At 50.7% G+C, this 23,543-nt stretch overlaps 2 protein-coding genes across 2 annotated transcripts; one reads left to right on the forward strand and one right to left on the reverse strand.

The window, feature by feature from the left end:
- Positions 1–483: 483 nt before the first annotated feature.
- Positions 484–5,630, forward strand: NPAS4 (neuronal PAS domain protein 4). Its single transcript, XM_036765540.1, has 8 exons — positions 484–658; positions 1,315–1,466; positions 2,084–2,186; positions 2,316–2,583; positions 2,819–2,928; positions 3,480–3,615; positions 3,723–5,137; positions 5,602–5,630. The coding sequence occupies exons 1-8, from the start codon at positions 484–486 to the stop codon at positions 5,628–5,630; spliced, it is 2,388 nt and encodes a 795-aa protein (XP_036621435.1).
- A 2,581-nt stretch (positions 5,631–8,211) lies between these two features.
- MRPL11 (mitochondrial ribosomal protein L11) lies at positions 8,212–10,727 on the reverse strand. The gene is made up of 5 exons (XM_036764015.1): positions 10,476–10,727; positions 9,417–9,512; positions 9,024–9,117; positions 8,773–8,932; positions 8,212–8,473 (listed from the first exon to the last, which is right to left on the reverse strand). The coding sequence occupies exons 1-5, from the start codon at positions 10,596–10,598 to the stop codon at positions 8,365–8,367; spliced, it is 582 nt and encodes a 193-aa protein (XP_036619910.1). The 5' UTR covers positions 10,599–10,727; the 3' UTR covers positions 8,212–8,364.
- Between the last annotated feature and the right edge of the window lie 12,816 nt (positions 10,728–23,543).

Genomic DNA, 23,543 nt, shown 5'->3' on the forward strand with positions numbered 1-23,543 from the left:
GGGCCCCTGCACTCTAGAACCCCCAGCTTTCCTCCTGCACGGCGGCGCTGCGCCTTGGCTTCATCCCCTCCAGGCTCGGCCCCCTCCTTTGCTTCTCTTCTCCCCCTGCACCCCCCCCCGCCCCGCAGTTCCCCCTCCCTCTCTCGTTCTACGTCATGCGGATGACGTCGGAGGCTGGGGAGGGAGGAGGAGCGGGGGCCCCCCCAGCCGGCAGCTCCCCGTGCAGCCTGCTTGGCCCGGCCCCCCGCTCCTCCCGCCCCTCTCCCCGTCCCTGAATCGAGCCCCCCACGCCTGGCTGGGGCTATATAAAGCGAAGCGAGACGGGCGAGGGGGGCAGAGCTGCCAATCGGAGCCGGAGAGAGGGAGAGAGAGAGAGATCGAGAGAGACGGGGGAGAGAGAGGAGGAAGAAGCCGAAGAAGGCGCGTCGGGGCGGGTACCCAGGTGTCCAAGGCGCCCGGGAGCGAGCTCCGCTGCCAGCAGCCATGTACCGCTCCACCAAGGGCGCTTCTAAGGCGCGGCGGGACCAGATCAACGCGGAGATCCGGAGCCTCAAGGAGCTGCTGCCGCTGGCCGAAGCGGACAAGGTGCGGCTGTCTTACCTGCACATCATGTCGCTAGCCTGCATCTACACCCGCAAGGGAGTCTTCTTTGCCGGAGGTGAGCGGGACCGGGCTGACGGAGACCCTGCTGGGAGTCCGGGGCTAGAACTCCACGGACTACTCCCAGACTGGGAGAGGAGTCCATTCAGGAAGGAGCTGGACAGGGAAGGGACCTAGGAGTACCAGACTTCCATCCTTTCCTCCCCGAGACCTCAGTGTGCCTTCCTTAGTGTCAGCACGCTGGACTGGGAAGCGCCACGAGTATAATAGTCTCCAGTCCACAAGGGCGCATCCCGCTAGGAGATCCTATTTTTGCAGGGAAGCTCAGGGAAGCACAGGCAAATAGAACTGCCTGGAACCTGAGGCTCTGTCCGAGGTTCTGACGCTGGCGATAGAGCATGGGTCTTTGGGGGTCTGTGGTGCTGAATCCGAGGAGCCTCGGCTGCGGGTGCTGTCCATGGTCCCTAACCTTACTGAGGTCTGAGCGTGCTCTCCCTGGCTAGGGCATTAAAGAATCCAATCAACAGGTCCCTCGGCCAGGAGATTGGGGAGCGGGGTCAACAGGTGGGCGCTACTCGTGGGGCTGATCCACTGGGATCCCTGGATTCCTGAAGATCAACTCCTCGATCTTCCCTCCGTTATAGCATTCTCTCTTCTTGTCTCCAGTCTTCTGGCGCGTCCCTCCTGACTCACCCTGCTTCTCTCTCCCATCAGGGGCCCCTCTGACTGGCCCAGCAGGGCTGCTTTCGGCGCAGGAGCTGGAAGACATCGTGGCGGCGCTGCCCGGGTTCCTGCTCATGTTTACAGCTGAGGGAAAGCTTCTCTATCTGTCGGACAGCGTGAGCGAGCACTTGGGCCATTCCATGGTAAGCGCCTTCTTGTGAAAGGAATTGATGAGGACACAAGTAGATCCAAACAAGAAAGCTCTTCCCAGCCTAGAGGATGCTTAGAACAGCTGGGGCAGGGAAGCCACTGAAGGTCCAATTTTAATATTCAGAGGTTTTCTGAGGGTCCTGAAAACATCCCTCTCCCCTCTCCCCCTCCATCCCTCCTAGTTGAGAAATAGAATAATGTAGTTGAGAAAACATGGGGGGCTTAGAGCCAGAAACGGGGAGCTAGGCTTCACCATAGCCGGTCACATAACCATGCTTTGTGACTTTCAATAAATAAATCACTTCCCCTCCTTGGACCACAGTTTCTACACCTTTGCCATGAAGGCATGGACTAGATGATCCTACATGTCCTTTCCAGTTGTATGCTCCTACTCCTACATCCTGAGATTGTCCCCATGGTAATTATGTGCATCCCATGGGACAAGATAGTGTTGTATACCGGGGCTTAAGGAACTGGGAAACCAAAGCTATCTAGGGTCACCACTAAGGGACTGAGGCTGCTAGATGCATTGAGTAGATGCTGTGCATGGTTGGATATTCCCTCCACTCATTGATGGTCCTCTTTCTTTCCACCTTTTTCCCCTCCCCAGGTGGATCTGGTGGCCCAGGGTGACAGCATCTATGATATTATTGATCCTGCTGACCACCTCACTGTCCGTCAGCAGCTGACTCTGCCCGCCATGCCTGACACTGGTGAGCACTTTGCTTCCTTCCCTCTTCTTTGCCTTCTCTTGTATTGGACAAGTCTTCTTTCTTAGTCTTTTTCTCTCTACAATTATCATCCATTCACTCATTCATTGACTCCCTTCTCTCTCCATTCAGATCGTCTTTTCCGATGCCGATTCAACACTTCCAAATCCCTGAGGCGCCAGAGTGCAGGCAACAAACTCGTGCTCATCCGTGGCCGCTTCCACCCTCACCCCCCTGGAGCCTACTGGGCGGGGAATCCTGTCTTCACAGCCTTCTGTGCCCCACTTGATCCCCGAGCCCGCTCTGGACCAGGCTGTGGCCCTGGTCTGGCCTCAATCTTCTTGGCTGTGTTTCAGAGCCGCCATGCTAAGGACCTTGCCCTGCTGGATGTCTCCGAGAGGTGAGTTTGGGGTGCCTGGGTTATGAGGAGAAAGAAAGAGCTTCTGCTCCTGGGGATGGCACATTTGGCTTCCAAGAATCATGGGAGAGTTAGGGGCTTGAAGGAATAGGAGGGCTGGGATGTAGCAAAAAGAGTTGGTGCCTGGGAGGGAGTAAGCTTGGTTTCAAGGGCGCAGGATGCTTGGGTATCAGGATGGGATAGCAGAAAGTTGACCTCCTGACTTCGCCCTTCCCAGTGTCCTAGTCTACCTGGGCTTTGAGCGCAGCGAGCTGGTCTGTAAATCATGGTATGGACTTCTGCACCCTGAGGACCTGGCCCATGCTTCGGCCCAGCACTACCGCCTGCGTGAGTGTCCTAGTGCATCCATGGGGCAAGAGCAGAAACAGGAGGGAGGCAGAGCTAGGAATAATCTGGGGAGGAGATAAGCCAGAGGGGGAAGGACCAGGTCAGTGGTGCTAATGTGCTTTAGTGTGAAAGCCTTCTAAGAAAGGCATCATGGAGACAGTGGAGAGAGTGCTGGGTTTGGAATCAGAAGATAGGACTTCAGACTCACGGTCTACCACTTGCACCTGTGTGACCTTGACAAGTCAACTGACCTCTATGGGCCTCAGTTTCCTCATCTGAAAAATGAGGACTTGATTGCTAAGGTCTCTTCTGGCTCTAAATCTCTGACCCCACAAACCTCTACACAGGCAGGCTTATGATAGGATTGGGATGAAAGATGACATCAAAGTTAGAATTCCAGGGACAGGGTGCGTGTAGGAGATGGAGTTGAGAGCAACTCCCTGGTGAGGTGAGGTGAGGACCAGGGTTAAATCAAACCAGGTAAGAGCTGGGCTGTCAGTGTGTTGGTAGTGGGCTACTGGGCTAACCTTCCATCTTCTCTTTTCCCCTAGTGGCTGACAGTGGTGATGCTCAGGCAGAAATGGTAGTGAGACTGCAAGCCAAGGCTGGAGGCTGGGTATGGATATACTCCCTGATGCGTCCCGAGGGTTCAGATGGCCCCATAACTGCCAACAACTACCCAATCAGGTGAGCTGAAGTCCAAGATTCAGGAAGGGGATTGGCTGGACAGCTGCTTGGGTTCTTCGACAAGGGGACCAGACTTCTCACCCAGGTTCTCTTTTCTTCCCATCTAGTGACTCGGAAGCCTGGTGTCTCCGCCAGCAGCTCAGCTCTGAAGATGCCCATCTGGCTTATGTTCTGGGCACCTCGACTGCACCAGCCACCTTCTCAGAAAGCCTCCTCTCCCCAACCCAGTGTGCAAGCCCTGACCCGACCTTCTCCCCAGCCTTTGGGGGTCCTAGAAGCACAAACTTCCCCACTGGCCCAGAACTGGCATCCATTTCCTCTGGAGAGCAGCTACCTCAGCCCCCCAAGGAGATGGATTTCAATTATTTGGCATTCTCCACAGGCCCTGAGCCTACCTTCCAAGGAGATCTGTGCAAAGACTTTGTGTGCACCCCACCATACACACCTCACCAGCCAGGGGGGTGTGCCTTCCTCTTCAGCCTGCAAGAGCCCTTCCACACCCACATCTCCACCCCTTCCAGCTCCATACAAGACCAGCTGACTCCCAGCACTGCCGTCTTCCCAGACCAGCTGACCCCCAGCAGTGCCACCTTTCCTGAGTTGACCAGCCCCATTCAAGGCCAGTTGACTGATGCCACAGCTCAGACCTATGAAGACCAGCTGACTCCCTGTGCCACGACTTTTCAAGAGCAGTTGATGCCCGACACCACCACCTTCCAGGAGCAGTTGGCCAGCCCTGTCCAAGAACAACTGACCCCACCCAGCACAGCTTTCCAAACTCACCTGGCCAGCCCCAGCCGGACCTTCCCAGACCAACTGAGCCCTAACCCCACTAAATCTTACTTCCCCCAAGATGGCTGCAGTTTTCTCTATGAGAAGTTGCCCCCCAGCCCTAACAGTCCTGGTAATGGGGACTGCACTCTCCTGGCTCTGGCCCAGCTCCGGGGGCCACTCTCGGTAGACGTGCCCCTCATGCCTGATGGCTTGCTTACCCCAGAGGCCTCCCCAGTCAAACAGAGTTTCTTCCATTACTCAGAAAAGGAGAGAAGTGAGATAGACCGTCTTATCCAGCAGATCAGCCAGCTGGCCCAGGGCATGGACTGCCCTTTCCCAGCCGAGCCTGGAACAGAGGGACTTGAATCCCTGGGCCAGAGTCTCTCCTTTCCAGGGGCTGGTCCCCCTCTATTCAGCCTGGACCTCAAATCTTGGAAAAGCCAGGAGTTGGCATTCTTGGATGCCCCTGAGGACCAATTCCTGGAAGAGAAGTCTGTGGAAGACATCTTCATGGGCCTCTCCACCCCAACGCCCCAGGGGGACTGGGGACCAGGTGGTCCTGAGACTTCAGGCCCAGGGGGAGCCCCGTCACCCTGCACCGACCTGTCCCCAGAAGATCACAGCTTCCTGGAGGACCTGGCCGCATACGAAACCGACTTTGAGACAGGTGTCTCAGCGTTCCCCTGTGATGGATGTACCGATGAGTTGTATCAACTCCAGAGTCATGTTCAAGACAGCTTCCATGACGGTGAGCATGACAGAAAGAATTCCACCCCACCCACTGACCTCACAAGAACCTGAAGAGGGAGGGAAGAGTTCAATCCACAGATAGGGAAACTGAGCCTAGCTGACTTGTCCCAAACTAACAGAACTCATTTGTACTGGCCCTGGGAGTAGAACCTCTGTGTGTGTTGGGTGGGTGAGGAGGGTCTCATGACTCCAAGTCCAGTATTTTTCCACCAGGAAAAAGAGAGAAAGAAAAGGAGCAGACAAAACGGGCTAGGAGCTGGTCCATTTCCCCATTTCATGTCAACCTTATTAGCTCAGACCCTTTCCCAGAATCCCAGCCTAACAACTCAATTCATCCCATTTATCCCCGTTATGGGGTCCTCCATGTGCCCAGCAGCCCTGCTTGCAAGGTGGGGAGGGATCAGTTCTGTGGGCTGACCCAGGCTTCTCTAACCCTGTTTCATTTGTTTTCTCTTTCCTCAGATGGAAGTGGAGGGGAACCAACGTTCTGAATAAGTCTGTGACTTAACGCTGTTGAGTATGGCATATTGTCATCATGGAGTGGAGGTGTTCTCCACCACCCCGGGAACATTAGTGGGATCCTTGGGGGCTTGGAGGGGATGTGTCCAATCCCTCCTACCCTGAAGGATGGGAAGGGGGGAGGAAGGGTGGTGGGAAGAAGGGGAAGGGGAATTATTTTTAGAATCAAGAGACTTTGAGCAATCCTAGTTTCCATCTCAATCTGTATTCACTCGTAGTGAGTTTCCTTGAATGGGATTCCATACAGAGAATGGGGGAGTCACAGCTTCCCTTCCATGCTGCCCAAGGGGCCTGGGGGGAATTCTCCACTCCCAGGGGCCATAGGGGCCCCTGGGATTCTGTGGGGGAAAAGGCCGGACCCGGGCTAGCCAGCGCCCCATGGGGGCTCTTGACACTCACGTAGAATTGTCTACACTCCAGTAACAGGATTTCAATTCCTATGAACTCGGCCGCCTAACGCGGCTTTTCCTGTGACTTTTGCGCCCTGCGCCTGGGGTGGGGGGCGTGAAGCGACTCTATCGTTTCTTTCCGATGAAGGAAGACAGATCTGTCGTCACGCCATGTGTGTGTGCGCGTGTGTGTGCACACGCATGTGTGCGCGTGCGTGCGTGTGAATGTGTGTGTGTGTGTGTGTGTGTGTGTGTGTGTGTGTACAAGCAGGCAGGGATCCCCTGGCTGCTGTGTCGGCCCTCGGGCCTCCATGCAGTGAAACTCGTGGTGCTGTGTCGACTTTGTAACCAACTTTATAATAAAGTCCGGTTCGCCTTTTTCGTAGCCCTGGCGTTGTTTGCTGATGTAGAAGAGGGCTGGGGGTGGGCTGGGGGATCTCTGTGGGGGAGGCCTTCGGATTGGGAAGCCCAAGCCAAGCCTGGTCTAAGAGCCAAGGGCTGTGGGCTCTGAGCCTGGAGTTCATCCTGGCTACTTCCTTCCTGCAGGCTGGCATTCTCTTTCCCCATGGGGGTGATGGAGGGGCAGGCTTCGAGATCTATCAGATCAAACCTAGGCCAAGTTTTCCTCTGGGACCAGCAGACTAGTCTGATTAGACCTTGAGTGATAAGGGAGCTGAAGATTCTGGGTTTGTGCTTCTCTCTTCCTCAGGGCTCTACCCAAGGCTGCTCACCTAGTTTTATGACCCTGAAGCCCTCAGTCAACAGCAGCTGTTTGTTAGTGTAAGCAGCAGCCCTCCATCAGGCTCCCCTAATTCGGGTTAGGAGCCTTGCCTTGGACCTGTCCGCACTCTAAGCAAACCTCAGCTTCCCTTTGGCCTTGTAGGGGAAGGATTAGAACAGGCTGGTCGACTTTTTGAAATTCTCAGGGAGATCTAACCATGTGCTGGTCAAAAGAAAAAGCCCCCTTGCCTTACCCCTGCACTGAAGGCCAACAAGAAAGCAAAGGTTCTGCGGTGGGCTCTCTCTTGGAACCTTCCAGCAGCTAAAGTCCATTCAGCCCCAAGAGCTCACTGCTCCCTGAACCCCAGATTCCAGCAGGTGTGACCTGGGAACCTTCTACATTCTTCCAGAACACCCAAGTTCTGAGGCCTTCAGCATCAGAGCAGGCACCTTAATTCCTTAAGGAATTGGGGAGCCAGGAGATTTTCTCTAATGGAGTCTCTGATGAGATCCAGGTACAACTTAAGAACTCCAAACTCTCCTCTCCACCATGTGGCACAAAAGCCTCCTCCCCAAGCTTCCCCATATCCAAGCCCACCAAACACCAGGTTTTAAGATAGGATGGAGGGCCACTGGGGCCACCTGCTGGAGAGAGAGACAACTTCCTTCTCTTTCCTGCCACCTTTGGGAAGGTGGAAGGATAGTCACTGACTCTGAAAAAAGGTGACAGATCCTTTGAGTGACTGAGGAGGCCCCTCATTTTCCAACCCAAGAGACACTGCAGCTCAGGATGGGGTGGGGGGTGGGGGAGAAGCACCTAATTCACAGACTGCAGCCTGAGGCTCCTCCCTTTGTCATCAGAAGTCCACCAACTCAGACTCTTACCTCCACCCATTCCAGGGCACTCCTGCCTTCACTGTCCAGATGCCCATGAGTCAGGCGATGGCAAGGATGGAGGAGACAATAAAAGCCAGGGGACATCTTAGGAAATTATACCCAACCTGACCATCCAACCAGGCTCCAGAGGCTCCCAGCCCCTCCTGATCCAGTATCCCCTCCAGCTCTTCCCATGGCTACCCAGCCAGGGTCCTGGTCCTGAGACCCTGGGCCAGCCTTATCCTGCTGAGGAGAAATCTGAGGCCCAGTTGGGAGGGCATTTGCCCACGGTCACACAGGGAGAGCCTCAGAGACTTGAACCTAGATCTTCTGACCCAGAGCCAATTCTGGGAAGAAGAGGGTAGATGAGCCCTGGGGGCACAGCTTGTACTAGTGGCTGCCAGGGTCCCATCCACCGGGGGCACGGTTGGTGCAGGGCGGCTGCCAGGTCCCATTAAGCTCTGAAACTGCTTGAAGCTGATTTTCTGCCTCCACACTCCCCACCACATCCCACTGATCTCCCTGCTTTTTCCCCATCATCCCCTGAGCAGCAGACAGACAAGTTGAACAAAGTAACAAATGATACAGTATTTATTGGATCTTTAGCCCTTTAAATTAGAGACTGATATGATACATAAAAAGTAAAGTAGGGTCATAGGTGACCATGAGCCCTCTCTGCCCCTCAGGTGCATGCAGCCAGTGACCCTGGCAGGTAGAAAGTTCATTTCTTGGCCGCCTCAGCTGCGGCGGCTTCAGCATCTGCCAGGGCCCGGGACGCCAGGAACTGGGTGCGCTCCTCCTGGAAGGCAGCCATCTGCTCCGCGCTGAGGCTGCAGAGAAGAGGAACGTCAGCGCCCTGAGTTCGGGTGCTTGGACTTCCTGGCCTCAGACCCAACCCAACTCACGGCTCCGACAAGGGCTGAACACCACACACATACACACGAGGGCAGGCACACACACACACACACACACATACACACGCGCGCGCACACACATTCTCTCTCTCTCTCTCTCTCTCTCTCTCTCTCTTTCTCTCTCTCTCCCCCTCCCTCCCTCCCTCCTCATAGATACAATCCAGGATCCTCCTCAGCTCCCCAAGGGTCCCTGCTTCCCATCCCTGCTCACTCACTCCTTCACCACGCGGATGCCCAGTGAGCGGGCACTACCAAGGATGGAACGGACGACCGAGGACAGGGGGACGTCCTGCAAGGCAAAGGCCTTGTCCTGAGCCTTCACTTGGGCGATCTCATACACGTGCTTCAAGCTGACCAAGCCAGCCACCTCATGGCCTGGAAGAGAGGAAGGCACCTCAGCTGTTGCCACTGCCTGCCCAGGCCGTTCCCTGGCCCCCTGCCCCAGCCCAGGCGCCGGGCCCATCACCTGTATGCCTGGCTCCCTTTTCTATGCCTGCTGCTGCCTTCAGGAAGTAGGAAACGGTGGGCTGATTGATCTTGAGCTCAAATGTCCTATCAGGCTGGAAGAGGAGAGAAGGATGGGGGTTACCCGACACCTCTGAGACAACAGGACGTGCAGGTGGTGGGAGGAGAGAGCTCAGGGCTGGCTATCTAAACCTGGGAGTGCCCTGTGTGAGATTGGGCCATGGGAGTCACAGGGAAGAAGAGGCCCAAGGCCAGAGTCAGGAGGGGCCCCTCACTCAGGAGGGGTTTAGGCAGGATTCCCATCACTGGGGACAGAGGAGGAGTGCTTACAGAGGTGGGGGCCGAGCCAGGACGCCTTAGGGAGGGGAGGGAGTGTGGCCCAGGGTCCCCGCACCTTCACAATGATCTTGGTGGGCAGGGGGATGCCCTCTTTGATGTCCTTCGTCTTCTCATTGAACTCCTTGCAGAACTGGCTGATGGCGAGGCCGTGCTGCCGGGGAGAAGGGCAGCGTGAGTGCCGAGAAGCCCAGGTGTCCCCCACCCAGGTGCTCCCGCAGGGCTCCTCCCTCACAAGGCTGGTGCTCCACGGGTCACTGACACATCTCTTACTTTGTGCGAAAACTCCCCCCTCCCCCAGGTGAGGACCCGGAACACGCCTGGAACAGCAGCTCTTATTATGTTAGGGGGACTTGGGCGCTGTCATCCCTGGCTGTCCATCACCAAGGCTGAGCCCAAAGGTCCACTCCTGGCCATCAGACCGGCCCTCTTCCTTCTCAGCCGGCTCCTGGACAGCAGACACCATGATCCCCAGTTCATCATGCCACACATGCCAGAGCTTGTGGTCCACTGGCACCGCAGGATCACCCCAAGACACAGGGGAATGGACAGACACCAGGACCAGGGACAAGTCACCCCGCCTTCCCTGGCTGCAGCTTCTTCCTTCCCATCCATGTGAGGGGGGCTGGGACAGCCCAGCCTCTGAGATTCCCTGCCAGCTCTAGACCAAGGACCCTATGGGTCTTTACACCCCCACGACCGCCTCATTATGCTGGGGAAGAGACAACACCACCGAGGCCACTGGAGATGGCGGCCCAGTGCCTCTGAAGAGTCCCGGATGTGTGGCCTTGGGCAAGTCACTGCTCCTTTTGGGGCCTCCGTCTGCCCCTCTGCAAAGTAGGTGATCCATGCTGAGACAACGTGCTTAAAGTGCTAGATGGCCGAATGTTTTATCAATATTATCATTAAATGTCACGACAGGGTGTCACAATTTATGCGCGTCGGAAATAGTATTCGAACCCACAACCCCAGATTCCAAGTCTTCAGCAGGGCCGGCCTCGGGATAGGGGCTACAAGAACGCGTCCCATTTGCGCATGCGTGGCGCCCTCCTCCTCTCTTGCGCCCACCCCCGCTCCTCTCTGCGCACGCGCACCGCAGCCGGGCTCCGTCTCCTACCTGGCCTAGGATGGGTCCCAGTGGGGGCCCGGGCATCGCTTGGCCCGCGCGCACGATGGCCCGGATGACGCCGCTGCCCTCGATCTTCCGAATGGAGCGCGTGGCCCGGCTGAGCTTCGACATGGCGCGGGCTGTAGGGCGCGAGCAGGAGCAAGAGATGAGAGAAAGGCGGCAGCCTGGCCCATACACGTCCGCCCGACCTCACCGCGATCCCGACCCAAGCACGGGCGCCGCCATATCGGGTTAAAGGTCACGGGTCCTCGGGGAGCGACTTGGGTGCTTCCCTTTCAACCCTAGCCGAAGGAAGGAATACTGGAAGGGGAAAACAGACCTGGAGATAGCAACGAAAAGCTGGGAGCCGCCGTTTTTCGTCCGCCATCCACAGACGGCAAAAAGCTATGCCATCCACATATGGCAAAAGCTCTCTTTTCCACAGGCGATCGCGGGGTCAGCTATGAAAGGGGGGGGGGGGTGGGGGAGGCCTAATGGCCCGCAGAGCATCTTGGGACACGTAGTTTCATACCAGACTCTTGAGGCAGAGATTACGTTTAGCGCCATCTTGTGGTGCGGAGGCAGCAGAGCACATTGCTGCAGCCTTCGGCTCCCTTCAGAGTAAGCTATTCCAGTACTCTCCAAAAAGCCACCACTTCTCAGATTGCTGCACCCTAGCCAAAAATTTCCTCACTTGTAAAATGATGTTAATAATTAGTATTAACCCCAATCCACTTCCTAGGGTTCCTGCAAGTAATCAAATAGGATCATGTATGTAAAGTGCTTTACAGACCTTTAATAATAATAATAATAAATGATACTGACAATAAAAACGTCAGCGATTCCCATTCACAGGCACCTAAAATGTCGAGCTGCCAGCTGGCCTTGCTATTTCTCAGAAATAACATTCATTTCCCACCTCTCTGCCTTTGCCCATGCTGTGCCCTGTACCTGTAATTCTTTTTCTTCTAACCTCTGCCTCTTAGAATTCTGAGTTTTAGTCTATCCAAGCTCCACCTTCCACATGTGACCTTTCCTGATTCCCCCCTATTGCCTCCTGTTCACTTTGTATGTATTTTGTTTGGGTTTCTATGTGTATATGTTCTATATAGACTAGAGGCTCCTTCCCAGTTATCTGCCTCCTAGAGGGTGTGATCTTTTCTTCCATCATCACCGCTTCCTCCCTGCCCCTCCTCTCTCATTTGGGGCAACTGGTTGGCACAGTGGATAGACTCATGGAATCAGGAAGACCTGAGTTCAAATTCGGCCTAAGATATTTACTACCTGTGTGACTTGTGTGGGCAAGTCACTTAACCCTTGCTCGCCTCAATTTTCCATCTGTAAAAATGGCATAAATGATAGCATGGCCACACCATGACAACAGTTAGTTCTCTTTTAGCTTAGGGACGACATGATGGCCCTCATGTTCATGCAATACCCTTCTCTGCAATTGTACGCAGTTTGTATCGGGCAGAAAGTTATTAATACCAATACAGCAGCTTAGAGCCCCCAGTCAGGACAGTTCCTCACATTCAGAGATTGGTTCTTCCCTAATTTAGATTTGGTATTTCTGGCTGACCTCTGGTCTCATATTTGAGTCAAAATCAGTATTTGGGAAGTGCTTAGGCAGTCGAAGCAAGAAGAGTAAGTCACAGAACCAGTTACTTTACAGGTACAGGGCGGGGAACTTGGAGCAACACTAGACTTTTTAAAATGTCCCTCAGTCCTTGAAGAGGTGATGGTGACCAGCAGCTTCATTCTCTACTTCCAAGTGTTCATAGGGGTTGGACGGCCCGCTTCTGTCACAGCTCAGCTCCCATGTCAGTTTTCTCCTTTTAGCTGTTGTCTCCATGCTACTGATTCCAAAATCTGTTCCTCCCGTCCAAGGTGGAGCAGGGGACACTGTCTATACACTGCTACTGGTGACTTTGTGTGGTCCTGGTTACTCCCTTTCAGTCTCCTCTTGGAGACTGCGTATGTCTTTTTAAAACCTCCCATGCTTGACTCAAATTAGTTTTCTGGCTCAGAACTGTGATAGTCCTGATCACTTTCAAGGTTGAAAGAGAATGCTTATCCCTCTGAACTACAAATTGTAGGATGCCATTCAGTTGTCAAACCTGATTTCATACTTTTGTCTTTGTACGTAGTATATGCCTCATAGTACGTGATCAATAAATGCTTCTTGCGTTGGACTGACTAACCTTAGCTCAACCAGAAGGAAGCACATGGAAACCGAAGCCTGGAAAGGTTAAGTAAGTCCATCAAAGTCATCCAACTGATAAGGGACAGAGTTACAAGGTCTTCTGACTCCTGAGATCAATCCCAGGAGCTCTGGATTCACACGATTACAGAACCTGAGCTGAAAAGACGTTGGGGACCGTCTACTCTGACCCATATGGAGGGATCAGTGGGTCTGGAGTCAGGATCTGGGCTAAAATTCCAGTGTTGCATTCCTGGAACCTCTTGGAACCTTGGTTTCCTCATCTGCAAAGTGGGAGGATTTTGTTAGATTATGGGAAATGGTGCCACATAGGGAAGGAGTCAGCAAAATCATACGCTGCACTGACTCTGACAAAGTAAGTAATGTTTTCACCTGTAATTTCATTGGAAAAGACATGTGCCTCTCTTGGGTGTGGGTCACTTTCTGTCTCTCTCCCTCTCTGTCTCTCTCTCTCTGTCTGTGTCACTCTGTCTCTGTCTCTCTGTTTCTTTCTCTGTCTCTCCCTCTCTGTCTCTGTCTCTCTCTGTCTCTCTCCCTCTCTCTCTCTCTCTCTCTCTCTCTGTCTCTGTCTCTGTCTCCCTCTCTGTCTCTGTCTCTCTGTCTCTCTCTGCCTCTCTGTCTCTCTGTCTCTCTCTCCCTCTCTGTCTCTCTGTCTCTGTCTCTTTCTCTCTGGCTCTGTCTCTCTGTCTCCCTCTCTCTGTCTGTCTCTCTCTCTCTCTCTCTCTCTCTCTCTCACTCACAGGGCTGTGGCTCCAAAGAGCTGCTATAAGGTGTAGAAGCCACCAGGTGGTACCCAAAGCTCAGGCAGTGCTCACTGAGCCTGTGTAAACTGAGCACATGTGGAGAGAAGCACGTTCCCACCTCCTGGCTCTCCTTCATCCTCTGGGTTCACATTGAAAATCTAACAGTGTGAATGAATTCCCTAAAAAGTCCTAACTTTCCCTAGGTTGGCATCTACTCATTGAGCCTCCAGCTCAGCACGGCCCTTAAAATTCACTTCCTTAGCACTCAGCTTGTAGCACTTACTAAAATGGAATCCAGAGGAAACTCACCTGGTCAGCATCCCAAGCAGCTCGAGTTAACCTGGCACCTTTACAGAAGGTCTGGGTCCCCAATGCCTCCCACCATCTCTTCTATATCTTGGGTTGCCGGGAGGTGCACGCAGCACTGCATCTGGAGTCAGGAAGACCTGAGTTTGAATCTAGCCTCAGACACTGGCTGTGGGGCCCATTGGCATCTGCCTCAGTTTCCTCATCTGCACAATAGGGGTCATAATAGCACCACCCTCCCAGGATGATATTTGTAAATACCAGTTACTATTATCCTGATGGCAAAGACGGGCACTGCCGGAGGTCTTTTTGTGAATGAATTTAAGCAAACACTCTTGGTCTCAGAGACCCAAGGGGAGGGAGGCAGCAGGCATCTGTTCCAATTCTTCAGCTTTCGCTCCATCTCCTTTCATTACAAGGGATGTCACCAACCCTCTGCCCCCTGGTCTCTTCCCCAGAGGCTGCCACCCAAAAAGTAACCAGGGGTTCAGGTGCTCCGTGTTGCTTCCCGGGTGTGAAGCCGGAGGCTGAGTGGGAGTGAGGGAACAGGAGTGAAAGAGAACCGAAGCCCGTGTCTTACCCTTAAAGCATCCCACCAGACGTACCCCGAGAAGGTCAAAGAAAGAAAAGTCCCAGAGATCTCAAAATGTGCATAGAAGCAAACAAAACGGACACCCAATGGCTAGGGCATGGCTGAACAGATTGTAATGTCTGAATGTGCTGGACCATTACTGTAGTAGATGAGTTACCTGGAGCCTGGAGTCAGGAAGATCTGAGTTCAGTTCCAGCCTCAGTTACTGCTTACTTACTGGCTGTGTGACCCTGGTCAAGTCACTTCACCCTGTTTACCTCAGTTTCCTTATCTGTAAAATGAGCTGCAGAAGAAAATGGCAAACCGCTCTGGTATCTCTACCAAGAAAACACTAAATGGGGTCACAAAGAATAGGACACCACTGAAAACAACGGAACAACAACAAAGAAGAATCAACAAATTGAAAGAATTCAGAAAAGGATGGGAAGGTTTATTTGAAAGTGTAGAGTACAGTTAGCAGAACCAGGAAAGCAATATAGAAATCGACTATAACAATGTAAATAGAGACAGAAACTGACCCAATGAATCAGCATAATGACCCAGCTTGGCCCTGGAGAAGAGATGACAAAGGGCATCTCCCTCCTTTCTCTCCAGAGGCAGGGGACCTTGGATGTGGAAGATCAGAAAGAGCTAAATGATACTTAAAAGGAAAAGCAAGCTGTTCATAGAGAAATTTGCAGCTTCATTTATAATCCGCTTTTTCTGTTCTGCTTTATATGTGGAAATGCTCATTTTCTTCAAGTCAAGAAGCAATTAATAAGGGCTTCCTATATGCCAGGCACTGGAAATATGAAGAAGGCAAAAACAACCCCTGCTCTCAGGAGGAGCTCAGTCTAATGAGGGAGACATCATGCAGATAGAGATTTACCAACAAGATAAATTGCAGACCATCCCAAGACGATAAACTAGCCCTAGATGATAAACTAGAGAGGGGACCTGGGAAAGGCCTATTGCAGAAGGCAGTTTGAGTTGGGGCTTGAAGGAAAACCAGGAGGTGGAAATGAGGGAGAGAATTCCAGACACGGGAGGAATAGCCAGGGGAAAAGTACAGAGTAGGAGGATGGGGCGTTGTGTATGTGTAGGAGGAACAGTGTTATTGGATCTTAGTAACAGAGGGAAGAAAAGTAGGCAGTAAGTACAGTGGGTAGAGCTGGACCAGGAGTCAGGAAGACGCATCTTCCTGAGTTCAAATCCAGCCTCAGATACTTCCCAGCTGTGTGACCCTGGGCAAGTCACTTTACCCTGTTTGCCTCAGTTTTCTCATCTGTCCAATGAGATGGAAATGGCAAACCACTCTAGTATTTCTGCCAAGAAAACCCCAAATGGGGTCACAAAGTCAGATATGCCTGAAAAAAGATTGAGCAGCAACAACAAAAGTGTAAGGACTTTGAAACAGTAGGAGGGGACCAGGTTGTGAAGGACTTTAAGAGCCAAGCAGAGGAGGTGATAGGGAACCACCGGGGTTCACTGAATAGGGAAGTCCTGTGCCTTGGAAAGGTCGCTTTGGCACCTGAGTGAAGGCTGGACCGGAGTAGGAAGGACAGGGACACCAGCCAGCAGCCTTGGCGATAGTCTAGGCATGAGGAAATGAGGGGCTGCCCCAGCCGGGAGTAGGTTGGGTGGAGAGAAGGGGACAAGTATGTGAAGGGAGAGCCAACCAGACTTGGCATCAGACTGGCCCTCTGGGGCGAGTGTGAGGGAAAAGCAAGACTGGAAACCAGTGGTGACTTCAGAATTTCAATAGCTGGCAAAGGAATGTCCTCAACCCCATTGTTAGCTTGGCTTTTTTTGTCTTTTCACTTCTGACTCTGCTGCTCCCTGGCTTCCTTCGAGACTTGGCTGAAGCACCACACAGACACAAACATACACACACACACACACACACACACACACACACACACACACACACACACACGCACACAGATACACAGACACACAGACCGACACAGACACACAGATACAGACACCCACAGACACAGACACACACCCACAGACATAGACACACACACAGACACATACAAACACACACACAGACATACACACAGACACCCACAGACACAGACACCCACAGACATAGACACACACACAGACACACACAAACACACACACAGACACCCACACACAGACACCCACAGACACACACACACACCCCTTCTGGGCAGCCTTTCCAGCTCCTCCCTGGCTGCAGTGCCTTCCCCTCTCAGACTACCTTCCATTTACTTTGGATGGATTTTGTCCGCCCCAGCTGCGTATGTGTTGTTTCCTCCAATTGAATGTAAGCTCCTTGACGGCAGGGACTACTTTTGCTTTCTGTTTTGTACTCTCAGGTCTTAGCAGATGGTGCATAATTAGAGCTTTAAAAAGGCTCGTTGATTGCTTAATTACTATTTCTTTAAATTCTCTGGTACATGGGATGGCTCTCTGGGTAGGGGAGGGGGAAGGGGTTTCTTTTAAAAAGGAGATAATGTCAAAACAAAAAAAAATAAATTTCAATAAAAAGTTTTTGAAAAGTGACACCAGAAGGCAGCCCTTGACAGCTGCCTTTGATGACAGGGCAAGCGTCCTGTGGCTACCCCAGCTATGCTTCTCATTTCTACCTTACTTTGTGATGCAAGATCCAGAAAATGCAGCTTATGCGGGGAGTAACAGAGGGGGACCTTTTTCATTGCTCTCTTGTTAAAGTTGAAATGGGGGGCTAGGAGGCGCCATAGCGCATAGAGCACTGGGCCGGGAGTCTGGCTGACTCATCTTCCTGAGTTCAAATCTGACCTCAGACACTTCCTAACTGTGGCCCTGGGCAAGTCACTTTGCCCTGTTTACCTCAGTTTCTTCATCTGTATAATGAGCTGGAGAATGAAAGGGTATCTTCCACTCCAGTACATTTATCAAGAAAACCTCAAATAGGATCACAGAGAGTTGGACACAACAACAACAAAGTTGATACACACTTTTCTTTTTGTTACAAAGTATAAATTATGGATATTTACATTTTTACATAAAAACATTTTCCCTTGTTGGTATATTCCAGTTACAGAATCTGTAGCTTCTTCGAAAGGCTCAGCTCAGTACGCAGAGCTGGAAGTAGCCTGAGCCAATAGGGCTTTACCTCTGGCTGCTTATATCTGAGGGTGCACTTCCCTCTGGGGGAGTATGTATTCTTCCCCAAGTTAGCCTCCATTCCCCAGCCTTACCTCACAGACCTGTGTTATCCCAGGCCTACAGACAACATAACTGCCCCCCAAGAGTCCTATCTGTCCAGTGCCCTTCTCCTAACCTCCACCCCACCCCATGTTTGAGGGACTCTTTGGTTCGACCCCTCTGTCCATGCATGGCTCCATCTGCATTCAGACTGTCCTCTGTTCTACTGCCTGCCCTGTGTCCCAACTCACCTCAATTTCCCCCAGCCTCAAGAATTCTCCCACAGCCACAGTAACTGGAAGGCTTTCCTGATTTCCTTTGTGACTGATCAATGCTTTCTTTTCCCTCAAATTATCAAACAGAACATTACCAGAATAGAAGAACTCACATCATCAAAAATTCAGCGTAGGATGAGAGCAGGTACCAGTCAGCGCTAAGTCGAGAGGAGTCTTCTCAGCCAAACAAATGATTGGGGAAGCTTATCAAAGCAAAAAGGAATCTTTTAGACAAGATCGTTTCCCCCCAGTATCAACCTGCTTCCATTTTCTTTGACACATCATAGAAAGTCATCTTCATTTCTCAAGTAATACTGAATCAGGTGATCTCAGAGCAAGAAAATGACCAAAATAAAACTAAGAAATAGCATGAGTAGGAGATTGTATGTAGGAAGAAAAAGAAGAAAAACTCCTAAGAAATTCTGTTCTACGTATTTTGTTGCTTGCTAATATAAAAGCAGTGCACTATCCCCACCCTCCACACCTGTGCACTCTCACCACCCTCCATCCCTGTGGAGAGCTTATCTATGAATTTTGACATATTAGAGATACAAGAATAGTCCTATTGTGTCAGACTCAGGATCTAGGTATTGACTACATGAAATTTAAAGTTTTTGAACAAATAAAAATCAATAAAGACAGAATTAGAAGAGAAGTAATAGAGAGGGGAAATGTGTTAAATATTACTGAGAAACTTACTGAGTATCATTGATCATTAATGTAACCATTAACAAATTACCAACCATTAAAATTACTAATACTCGTATTTTTATACCCAAAGCAGTCAGGGAATGGATTCAAGTTTATGATCCAAAGATCCATTTGTCAAGGTCAAAGACTGCATATGCTTTTCTTTTTAGTTTTCAACATTCACTTCCATAAGATTATGAATTCCAAATTTTCTCCCTAACTCTCCACTCCCCCACCCCAAGATAGTGTGTAATATGTAAAGAAGAGTTAGAACCATTGTAAAGCACTCAACAGCAGCACACCTGAGAACTGCTGCTGAGGCTAATTTCAAGGGTCTAATCATATATTATAATGAACTCTCTATTTATTCAGAACTAAACATTGTTCAATAAACTAAACATGACATTCATAGAAACATCCTTAAGCAAAATCATTTAGTAGCATTCCCCAAAATACTTGTTTACACAAGCAGGGGGTCCCAGGCCAGGGTCTTCCCTAACACAATATATCATCCCTAAGGGGTAGCAGAAAATACAAACACCATCTACCCCTAGGTCACAGCAAGTTACAATCTCCTCAGTCAATGCAGAATGTCCAAGTAAAGTCCTCTTTTATCTTGACTCCAGGCTGATTTCCAAACCCCATGGTTCCTCCTTGTGGGCCAACCACTCCCAGCTCTTGCTTGGATTCACACATAGGCAACTCTCTGCTCCTGCTCCTTGTCTCAGTTCACAAAGACTGCTCCACTTCAAGTTCTTCCTGCTCTTATCTGAGAGCAGGCTCCAGGGGCTCCTGTCCAAAGTTTCTGTTTCTAGGAAAGTAAAGCTTAACAGGGCTACAACAATATTCATGCACATTATTATCAGCACCATCATTAACACAGATCAACAGACAGGACTTCTGTCTGAGAAATTTAACACAGACCAACAGACAGGACTTCTGTCTGAGAAATTAACACAGACCAACAGACAGGACTTCTGTCTGAGAAATTAACACGGACCAACATCACAGGACTTCTGTCTGAGAAGTTTAACACACACACCAACAGGACTTCTGTCTGAGAAATTTAACACAGACCAACAGACAGGACTTCTGTCTGAGAAATTAACACAGACCAACAGACAGGACTTCTGTCTGAGAAATTAACACGGACCAACATCACAGGACTTCTGTCTGAGAAATTTAACACACACACCGACAGGACTTTTGTCTGAGAAATTTAACACATGCACCAACAGACAGGACTTCTGTCTGAGAAATTTAACACACACACCAACAGACAGGCTGCCAGCACCGCAAATACTTTTTCTGTTAGGCCTCCCCACAAGCAAGTTCCAGTAGATGCTCACAAACACTTCTCTCTCTCAGCTCTGCTTCTCTCTTCACTTTCAGTTCTGCTTCCCTCTCTCTACCCACACCTCTCCTTCCAAGCAATATATAATGTATTCAATCAAAGACTCAATTCTATCAAAGAGGACACTCAATCAAAGGCACTTGATTGCCTTAGTGCTGAGAAGCTTGGAGGTTAGCACTTAATTAAATTAACCTTACATTAAGCACTTAATGCGTTACAGAAACTTAACTCCTAAAGAAAAAAAAACAGCAAAAAATACCACTTTGCTTGCCTTTACAACCATATATATATACTTTTCTAAATAAGAATTGCAAACTACCAAATGCCTGTATGAAAACATGCTCCAGGTTACAAGTGGCATAAACCCAAGTTAAATAGATAGATGACTTCACCTCACACCCAGAAAACTGGCAAAGATGGCACAAAGATCCTTGTTGGTAGGGCTGTGGGAAGGTGGCACACTGATTCTCTGTTGGAGCTACGAAGTGCTATGACCATGCTGGGTTCTCATTTTGGAATTATGCAAGAAAAATGACCAAGTTCTTCCTGTCCTTTCACCCAGTGACTGGGCATAAACTCCAGAGAAGTCAAAGACCGTGACAGAGACGGAATAGATGCAAAAACAGCCACAGTAGAACTTTTTATGATAGCAAACAATGGAAAACAAAATTAATGTCCCTTGGTTGGGAAATGGCTAAAAAACTATGGTATGTGAAGATAATGGAAGAGTATTGTGCCGTAATAAATGATGAATGTCAGGAATTCAAAGGATCCTGGAAGTTTTGGATGGGCAAAAATAACTAGAACTAGGAGAACAAGAGACTCTATGACTGCAAGAATGTAAATGAAGAGACTTCTAAAAAAAAAAAAGGAGCAATGGAAAAACCAAGCAAGTTTCCAGAGAAATGATAAGGAGATATGTCCTTTTTCTCTCACCATGAGAGGTGGGGGGTGACTAGGGCAGAATGATATATACATCGTCAGATATGGGTTTCTGTGTTGGATGCTTTTGTTTCATTTGTTGTTTTTTTTTAATTGTTTATTCTTCTGAACCTGGGAGGGTTCGATCTGGAGAGAGTGGAGGTAATAAATGGTGGTGATGGAAAGTTAAAGGGCATCAACAAAAGGCATTTTTTAACAAGTTCTGTGGTTACCTGTTTCCATGTTATATTTCATTCCCCAGAATATCAGTTCTTTGAGAGTAGGGCTCATGCTTAGTGTTTATTTTTGGTTCCCTCCTGCGGAACATTGTCCCTTATATGTAGTAGATACATAAAAATGCTTTTTCTTGTCAGATCTTTCACTGGCAGCCTTCCCCAGCTTCTCCAAATTCCCCTCTATCATTTCCTATTAATCCTGTCTAGAGCTTGCTTTGTAGATATCCGTTTGCTTTTGGTCTCTCCCATTAGCTTGTAGGCTTCCTGGAGGCAGGGGCTGTCTTTTGCCTCTTTTTATATCCCCCTCGCTTAGCATAATGCCTGGCATAATGCACATAGTAGGAGCTTAATAAATGTTAATTGATTGAGATCATCTCTAACATGCCTTCTGTTCTCTGGCCAGCTCCTACCCATGCTGCTCAATTCTGGCCCTCTTCCAATTTCTGCTGGGTCCTAGACTCCAGGCCCTGGGCTCCGATAAGCTTAGACTTTCCCTTGCCTAGAACCAGGCTGCCACAGCATCCTTTAACCATGCTGCCACCTGGCAGCCATCAGTCGCCTCCTCCAACCCTAGCTTTCCTATACGTATTATCATCTTCTCTTAGAATGTAAGGTCCTTGAGGACAGGGACTGTCTTCCTCTGTATCCCCAGTGTCTGGCCCATTGTACACACTTAATAATAGGTGTGTTTTCAGTTATTTCTTCCAGCTCCTATGAAACCTTTGAATTGACAAAACTGTGCACTGATGCATGGTGAAAATGCTTTGTAAACCTTTAAGAGTCACAAAGATGTCAATTACTATCATTTGCTTAGTTCAGCCTCAATTTGCCCCTCTGTGAAATGGGTATAATTCCCATACCTTGTGAAGAGAGGACTTTGTAGAGTTGAAACATCGATAGGAATGGATGCTATAGTTAATCCCTCCTCCCCTCTGCCTGAGTAAGGACCTACGGGGCCCTTACCAAAGTGCATCCAACTGATAGTTCCAGGATTATTGTGAAGGTCAGTGAACAGAGGTTGACCCCAGGGCAATTCAACTGGCATTTGCAAAGCCCTCACTCCTTCCTGTATGCTGGGCACTGAGTGAGGTGCTGGGTACACAGCATAAAACGTATACACCTATTTGTGTTCTGACAGGCACAGAAATTCCTACAGTGTGCTTCATCTCCCATCTGGCTGCTGTCCTCTAGACTCCTCTATCCTGCCCACAAGCCTGCCCTCTTCTCCCCCTCCCCCTTCCAGCCTGCCCTCTTCTCCCCTCCCCCTTCCAGTCTGCCAGCTTCTCCCCCTCCCCCTTCCAGCCTGCCCTCTTCTCCCCCTCCCCCTCCCAGCCTGCCAGCTTCTCCCCCTCCCCCTTCCAGCCTGCCCTCTTCTCCCCCTCCCCCTTCCAGCCTGCCCTCTTCTCCCCCTCCCCCTTCCAGCCTGCCCTCTTCTCCCCCTCCCCCTTCCAGCCTGCCCTCTTCTCCCCCTCCCCCTTTCCAGTTAACTTTTATGTATTATCTTCACTTTATCCATTAGAATGTCAACTCCTTCTGAGCAGGACTAGCCTTTTTGTATTTGGGTCTTCAGCACTCAGCTTGGCATACAGCAAGTACTTAATAAATGCCTGCTGACTGATTGCCTCCAGTACAAGGTCTCAAGCTTTGGGAGCAGAGCACACAAGGAAGATGCTGGGCGGGGTTGGGGTGGGGGGAGGTCAGGGAAGGCTCCTGACGGAGGCAAAATCTGAGCAGGGTTTGAAGAAGGCTCTAGGCTCATTCCAGGCAGAGGAGAGAGCAAGGACTGAGTCCAAGGACTGAGCTTGCTCACGGGCTACTCTCTGGCTTCCCTAGTGCTTTGAGGTGTGCTGCTGAGCCTGGTTGACCCCTCGTCCAAGATCAGGATCACAGATGTAGAGCTGGGAGAGACCTGGAGCACGTCACAGAATTGGAACACGGTCTACCTGACTCCAAGCCCAGGACTCTCTCCACCAAGAGGCCTCATAGCTGGAGTAAAGAAAGGGTGACTTCAGATAGACTAGGGCTCAGTCGTTGTGTGACTGCCTGGCTAGGCTTAGAGCCAGGGAAACCTGGGTTTGGATCTAGCCTCAGGCACTTCCTAGTGGTGTGACCCTGGGGAGGGCCACTGGTATTTTAGCAGTGGCCTTGATTTTATAAATGGAAAAACAAAGCACAAAGGGACGGTCCCAAGGTCACGCCAGGAGCCTTCGAAGCGGTCGGACATGAAAGGTCGGGATGTGTTCTGCCTTCTTTAAATTGTCCATTTTCTTCTTGGCCTCTCTCTTTATTCCTGAAGGATGCCCTGCTAGCTTAGGAATTAGTGTTCTCTGGAATTGTCCCCTAAATGTTTGATGTGTGTCCTCTCTCCTCTGGACTAAGGGCTTCTTGAGGGCAGGGACCTAGGCTTCCACTCTTGTTAGGTCACCCCCCACCCAGTGCCTGAGTGGCCTGGATGCACAGTAGGCACCCAAAAAGGCCTTGGGGGGCTGGGGGCACAGTAAGCACCCAAAAAGGCCTTGGGGGGGCTGGGCGCACAGTAGGCACCTGGAAAGGCAAGTTCAGAGGGAGGAGTGGGAAGAATAGCAGAGAGAACAGAGGAGG

Source organism: Trichosurus vulpecula, chromosome 6 (assembly GCF_011100635.1).
Source record: "Trichosurus vulpecula isolate mTriVul1 chromosome 6, mTriVul1.pri, whole genome shotgun sequence".
Lineage (NCBI taxonomy): Eukaryota > Metazoa > Chordata > Mammalia > Diprotodontia > Phalangeridae > Trichosurus > Trichosurus vulpecula.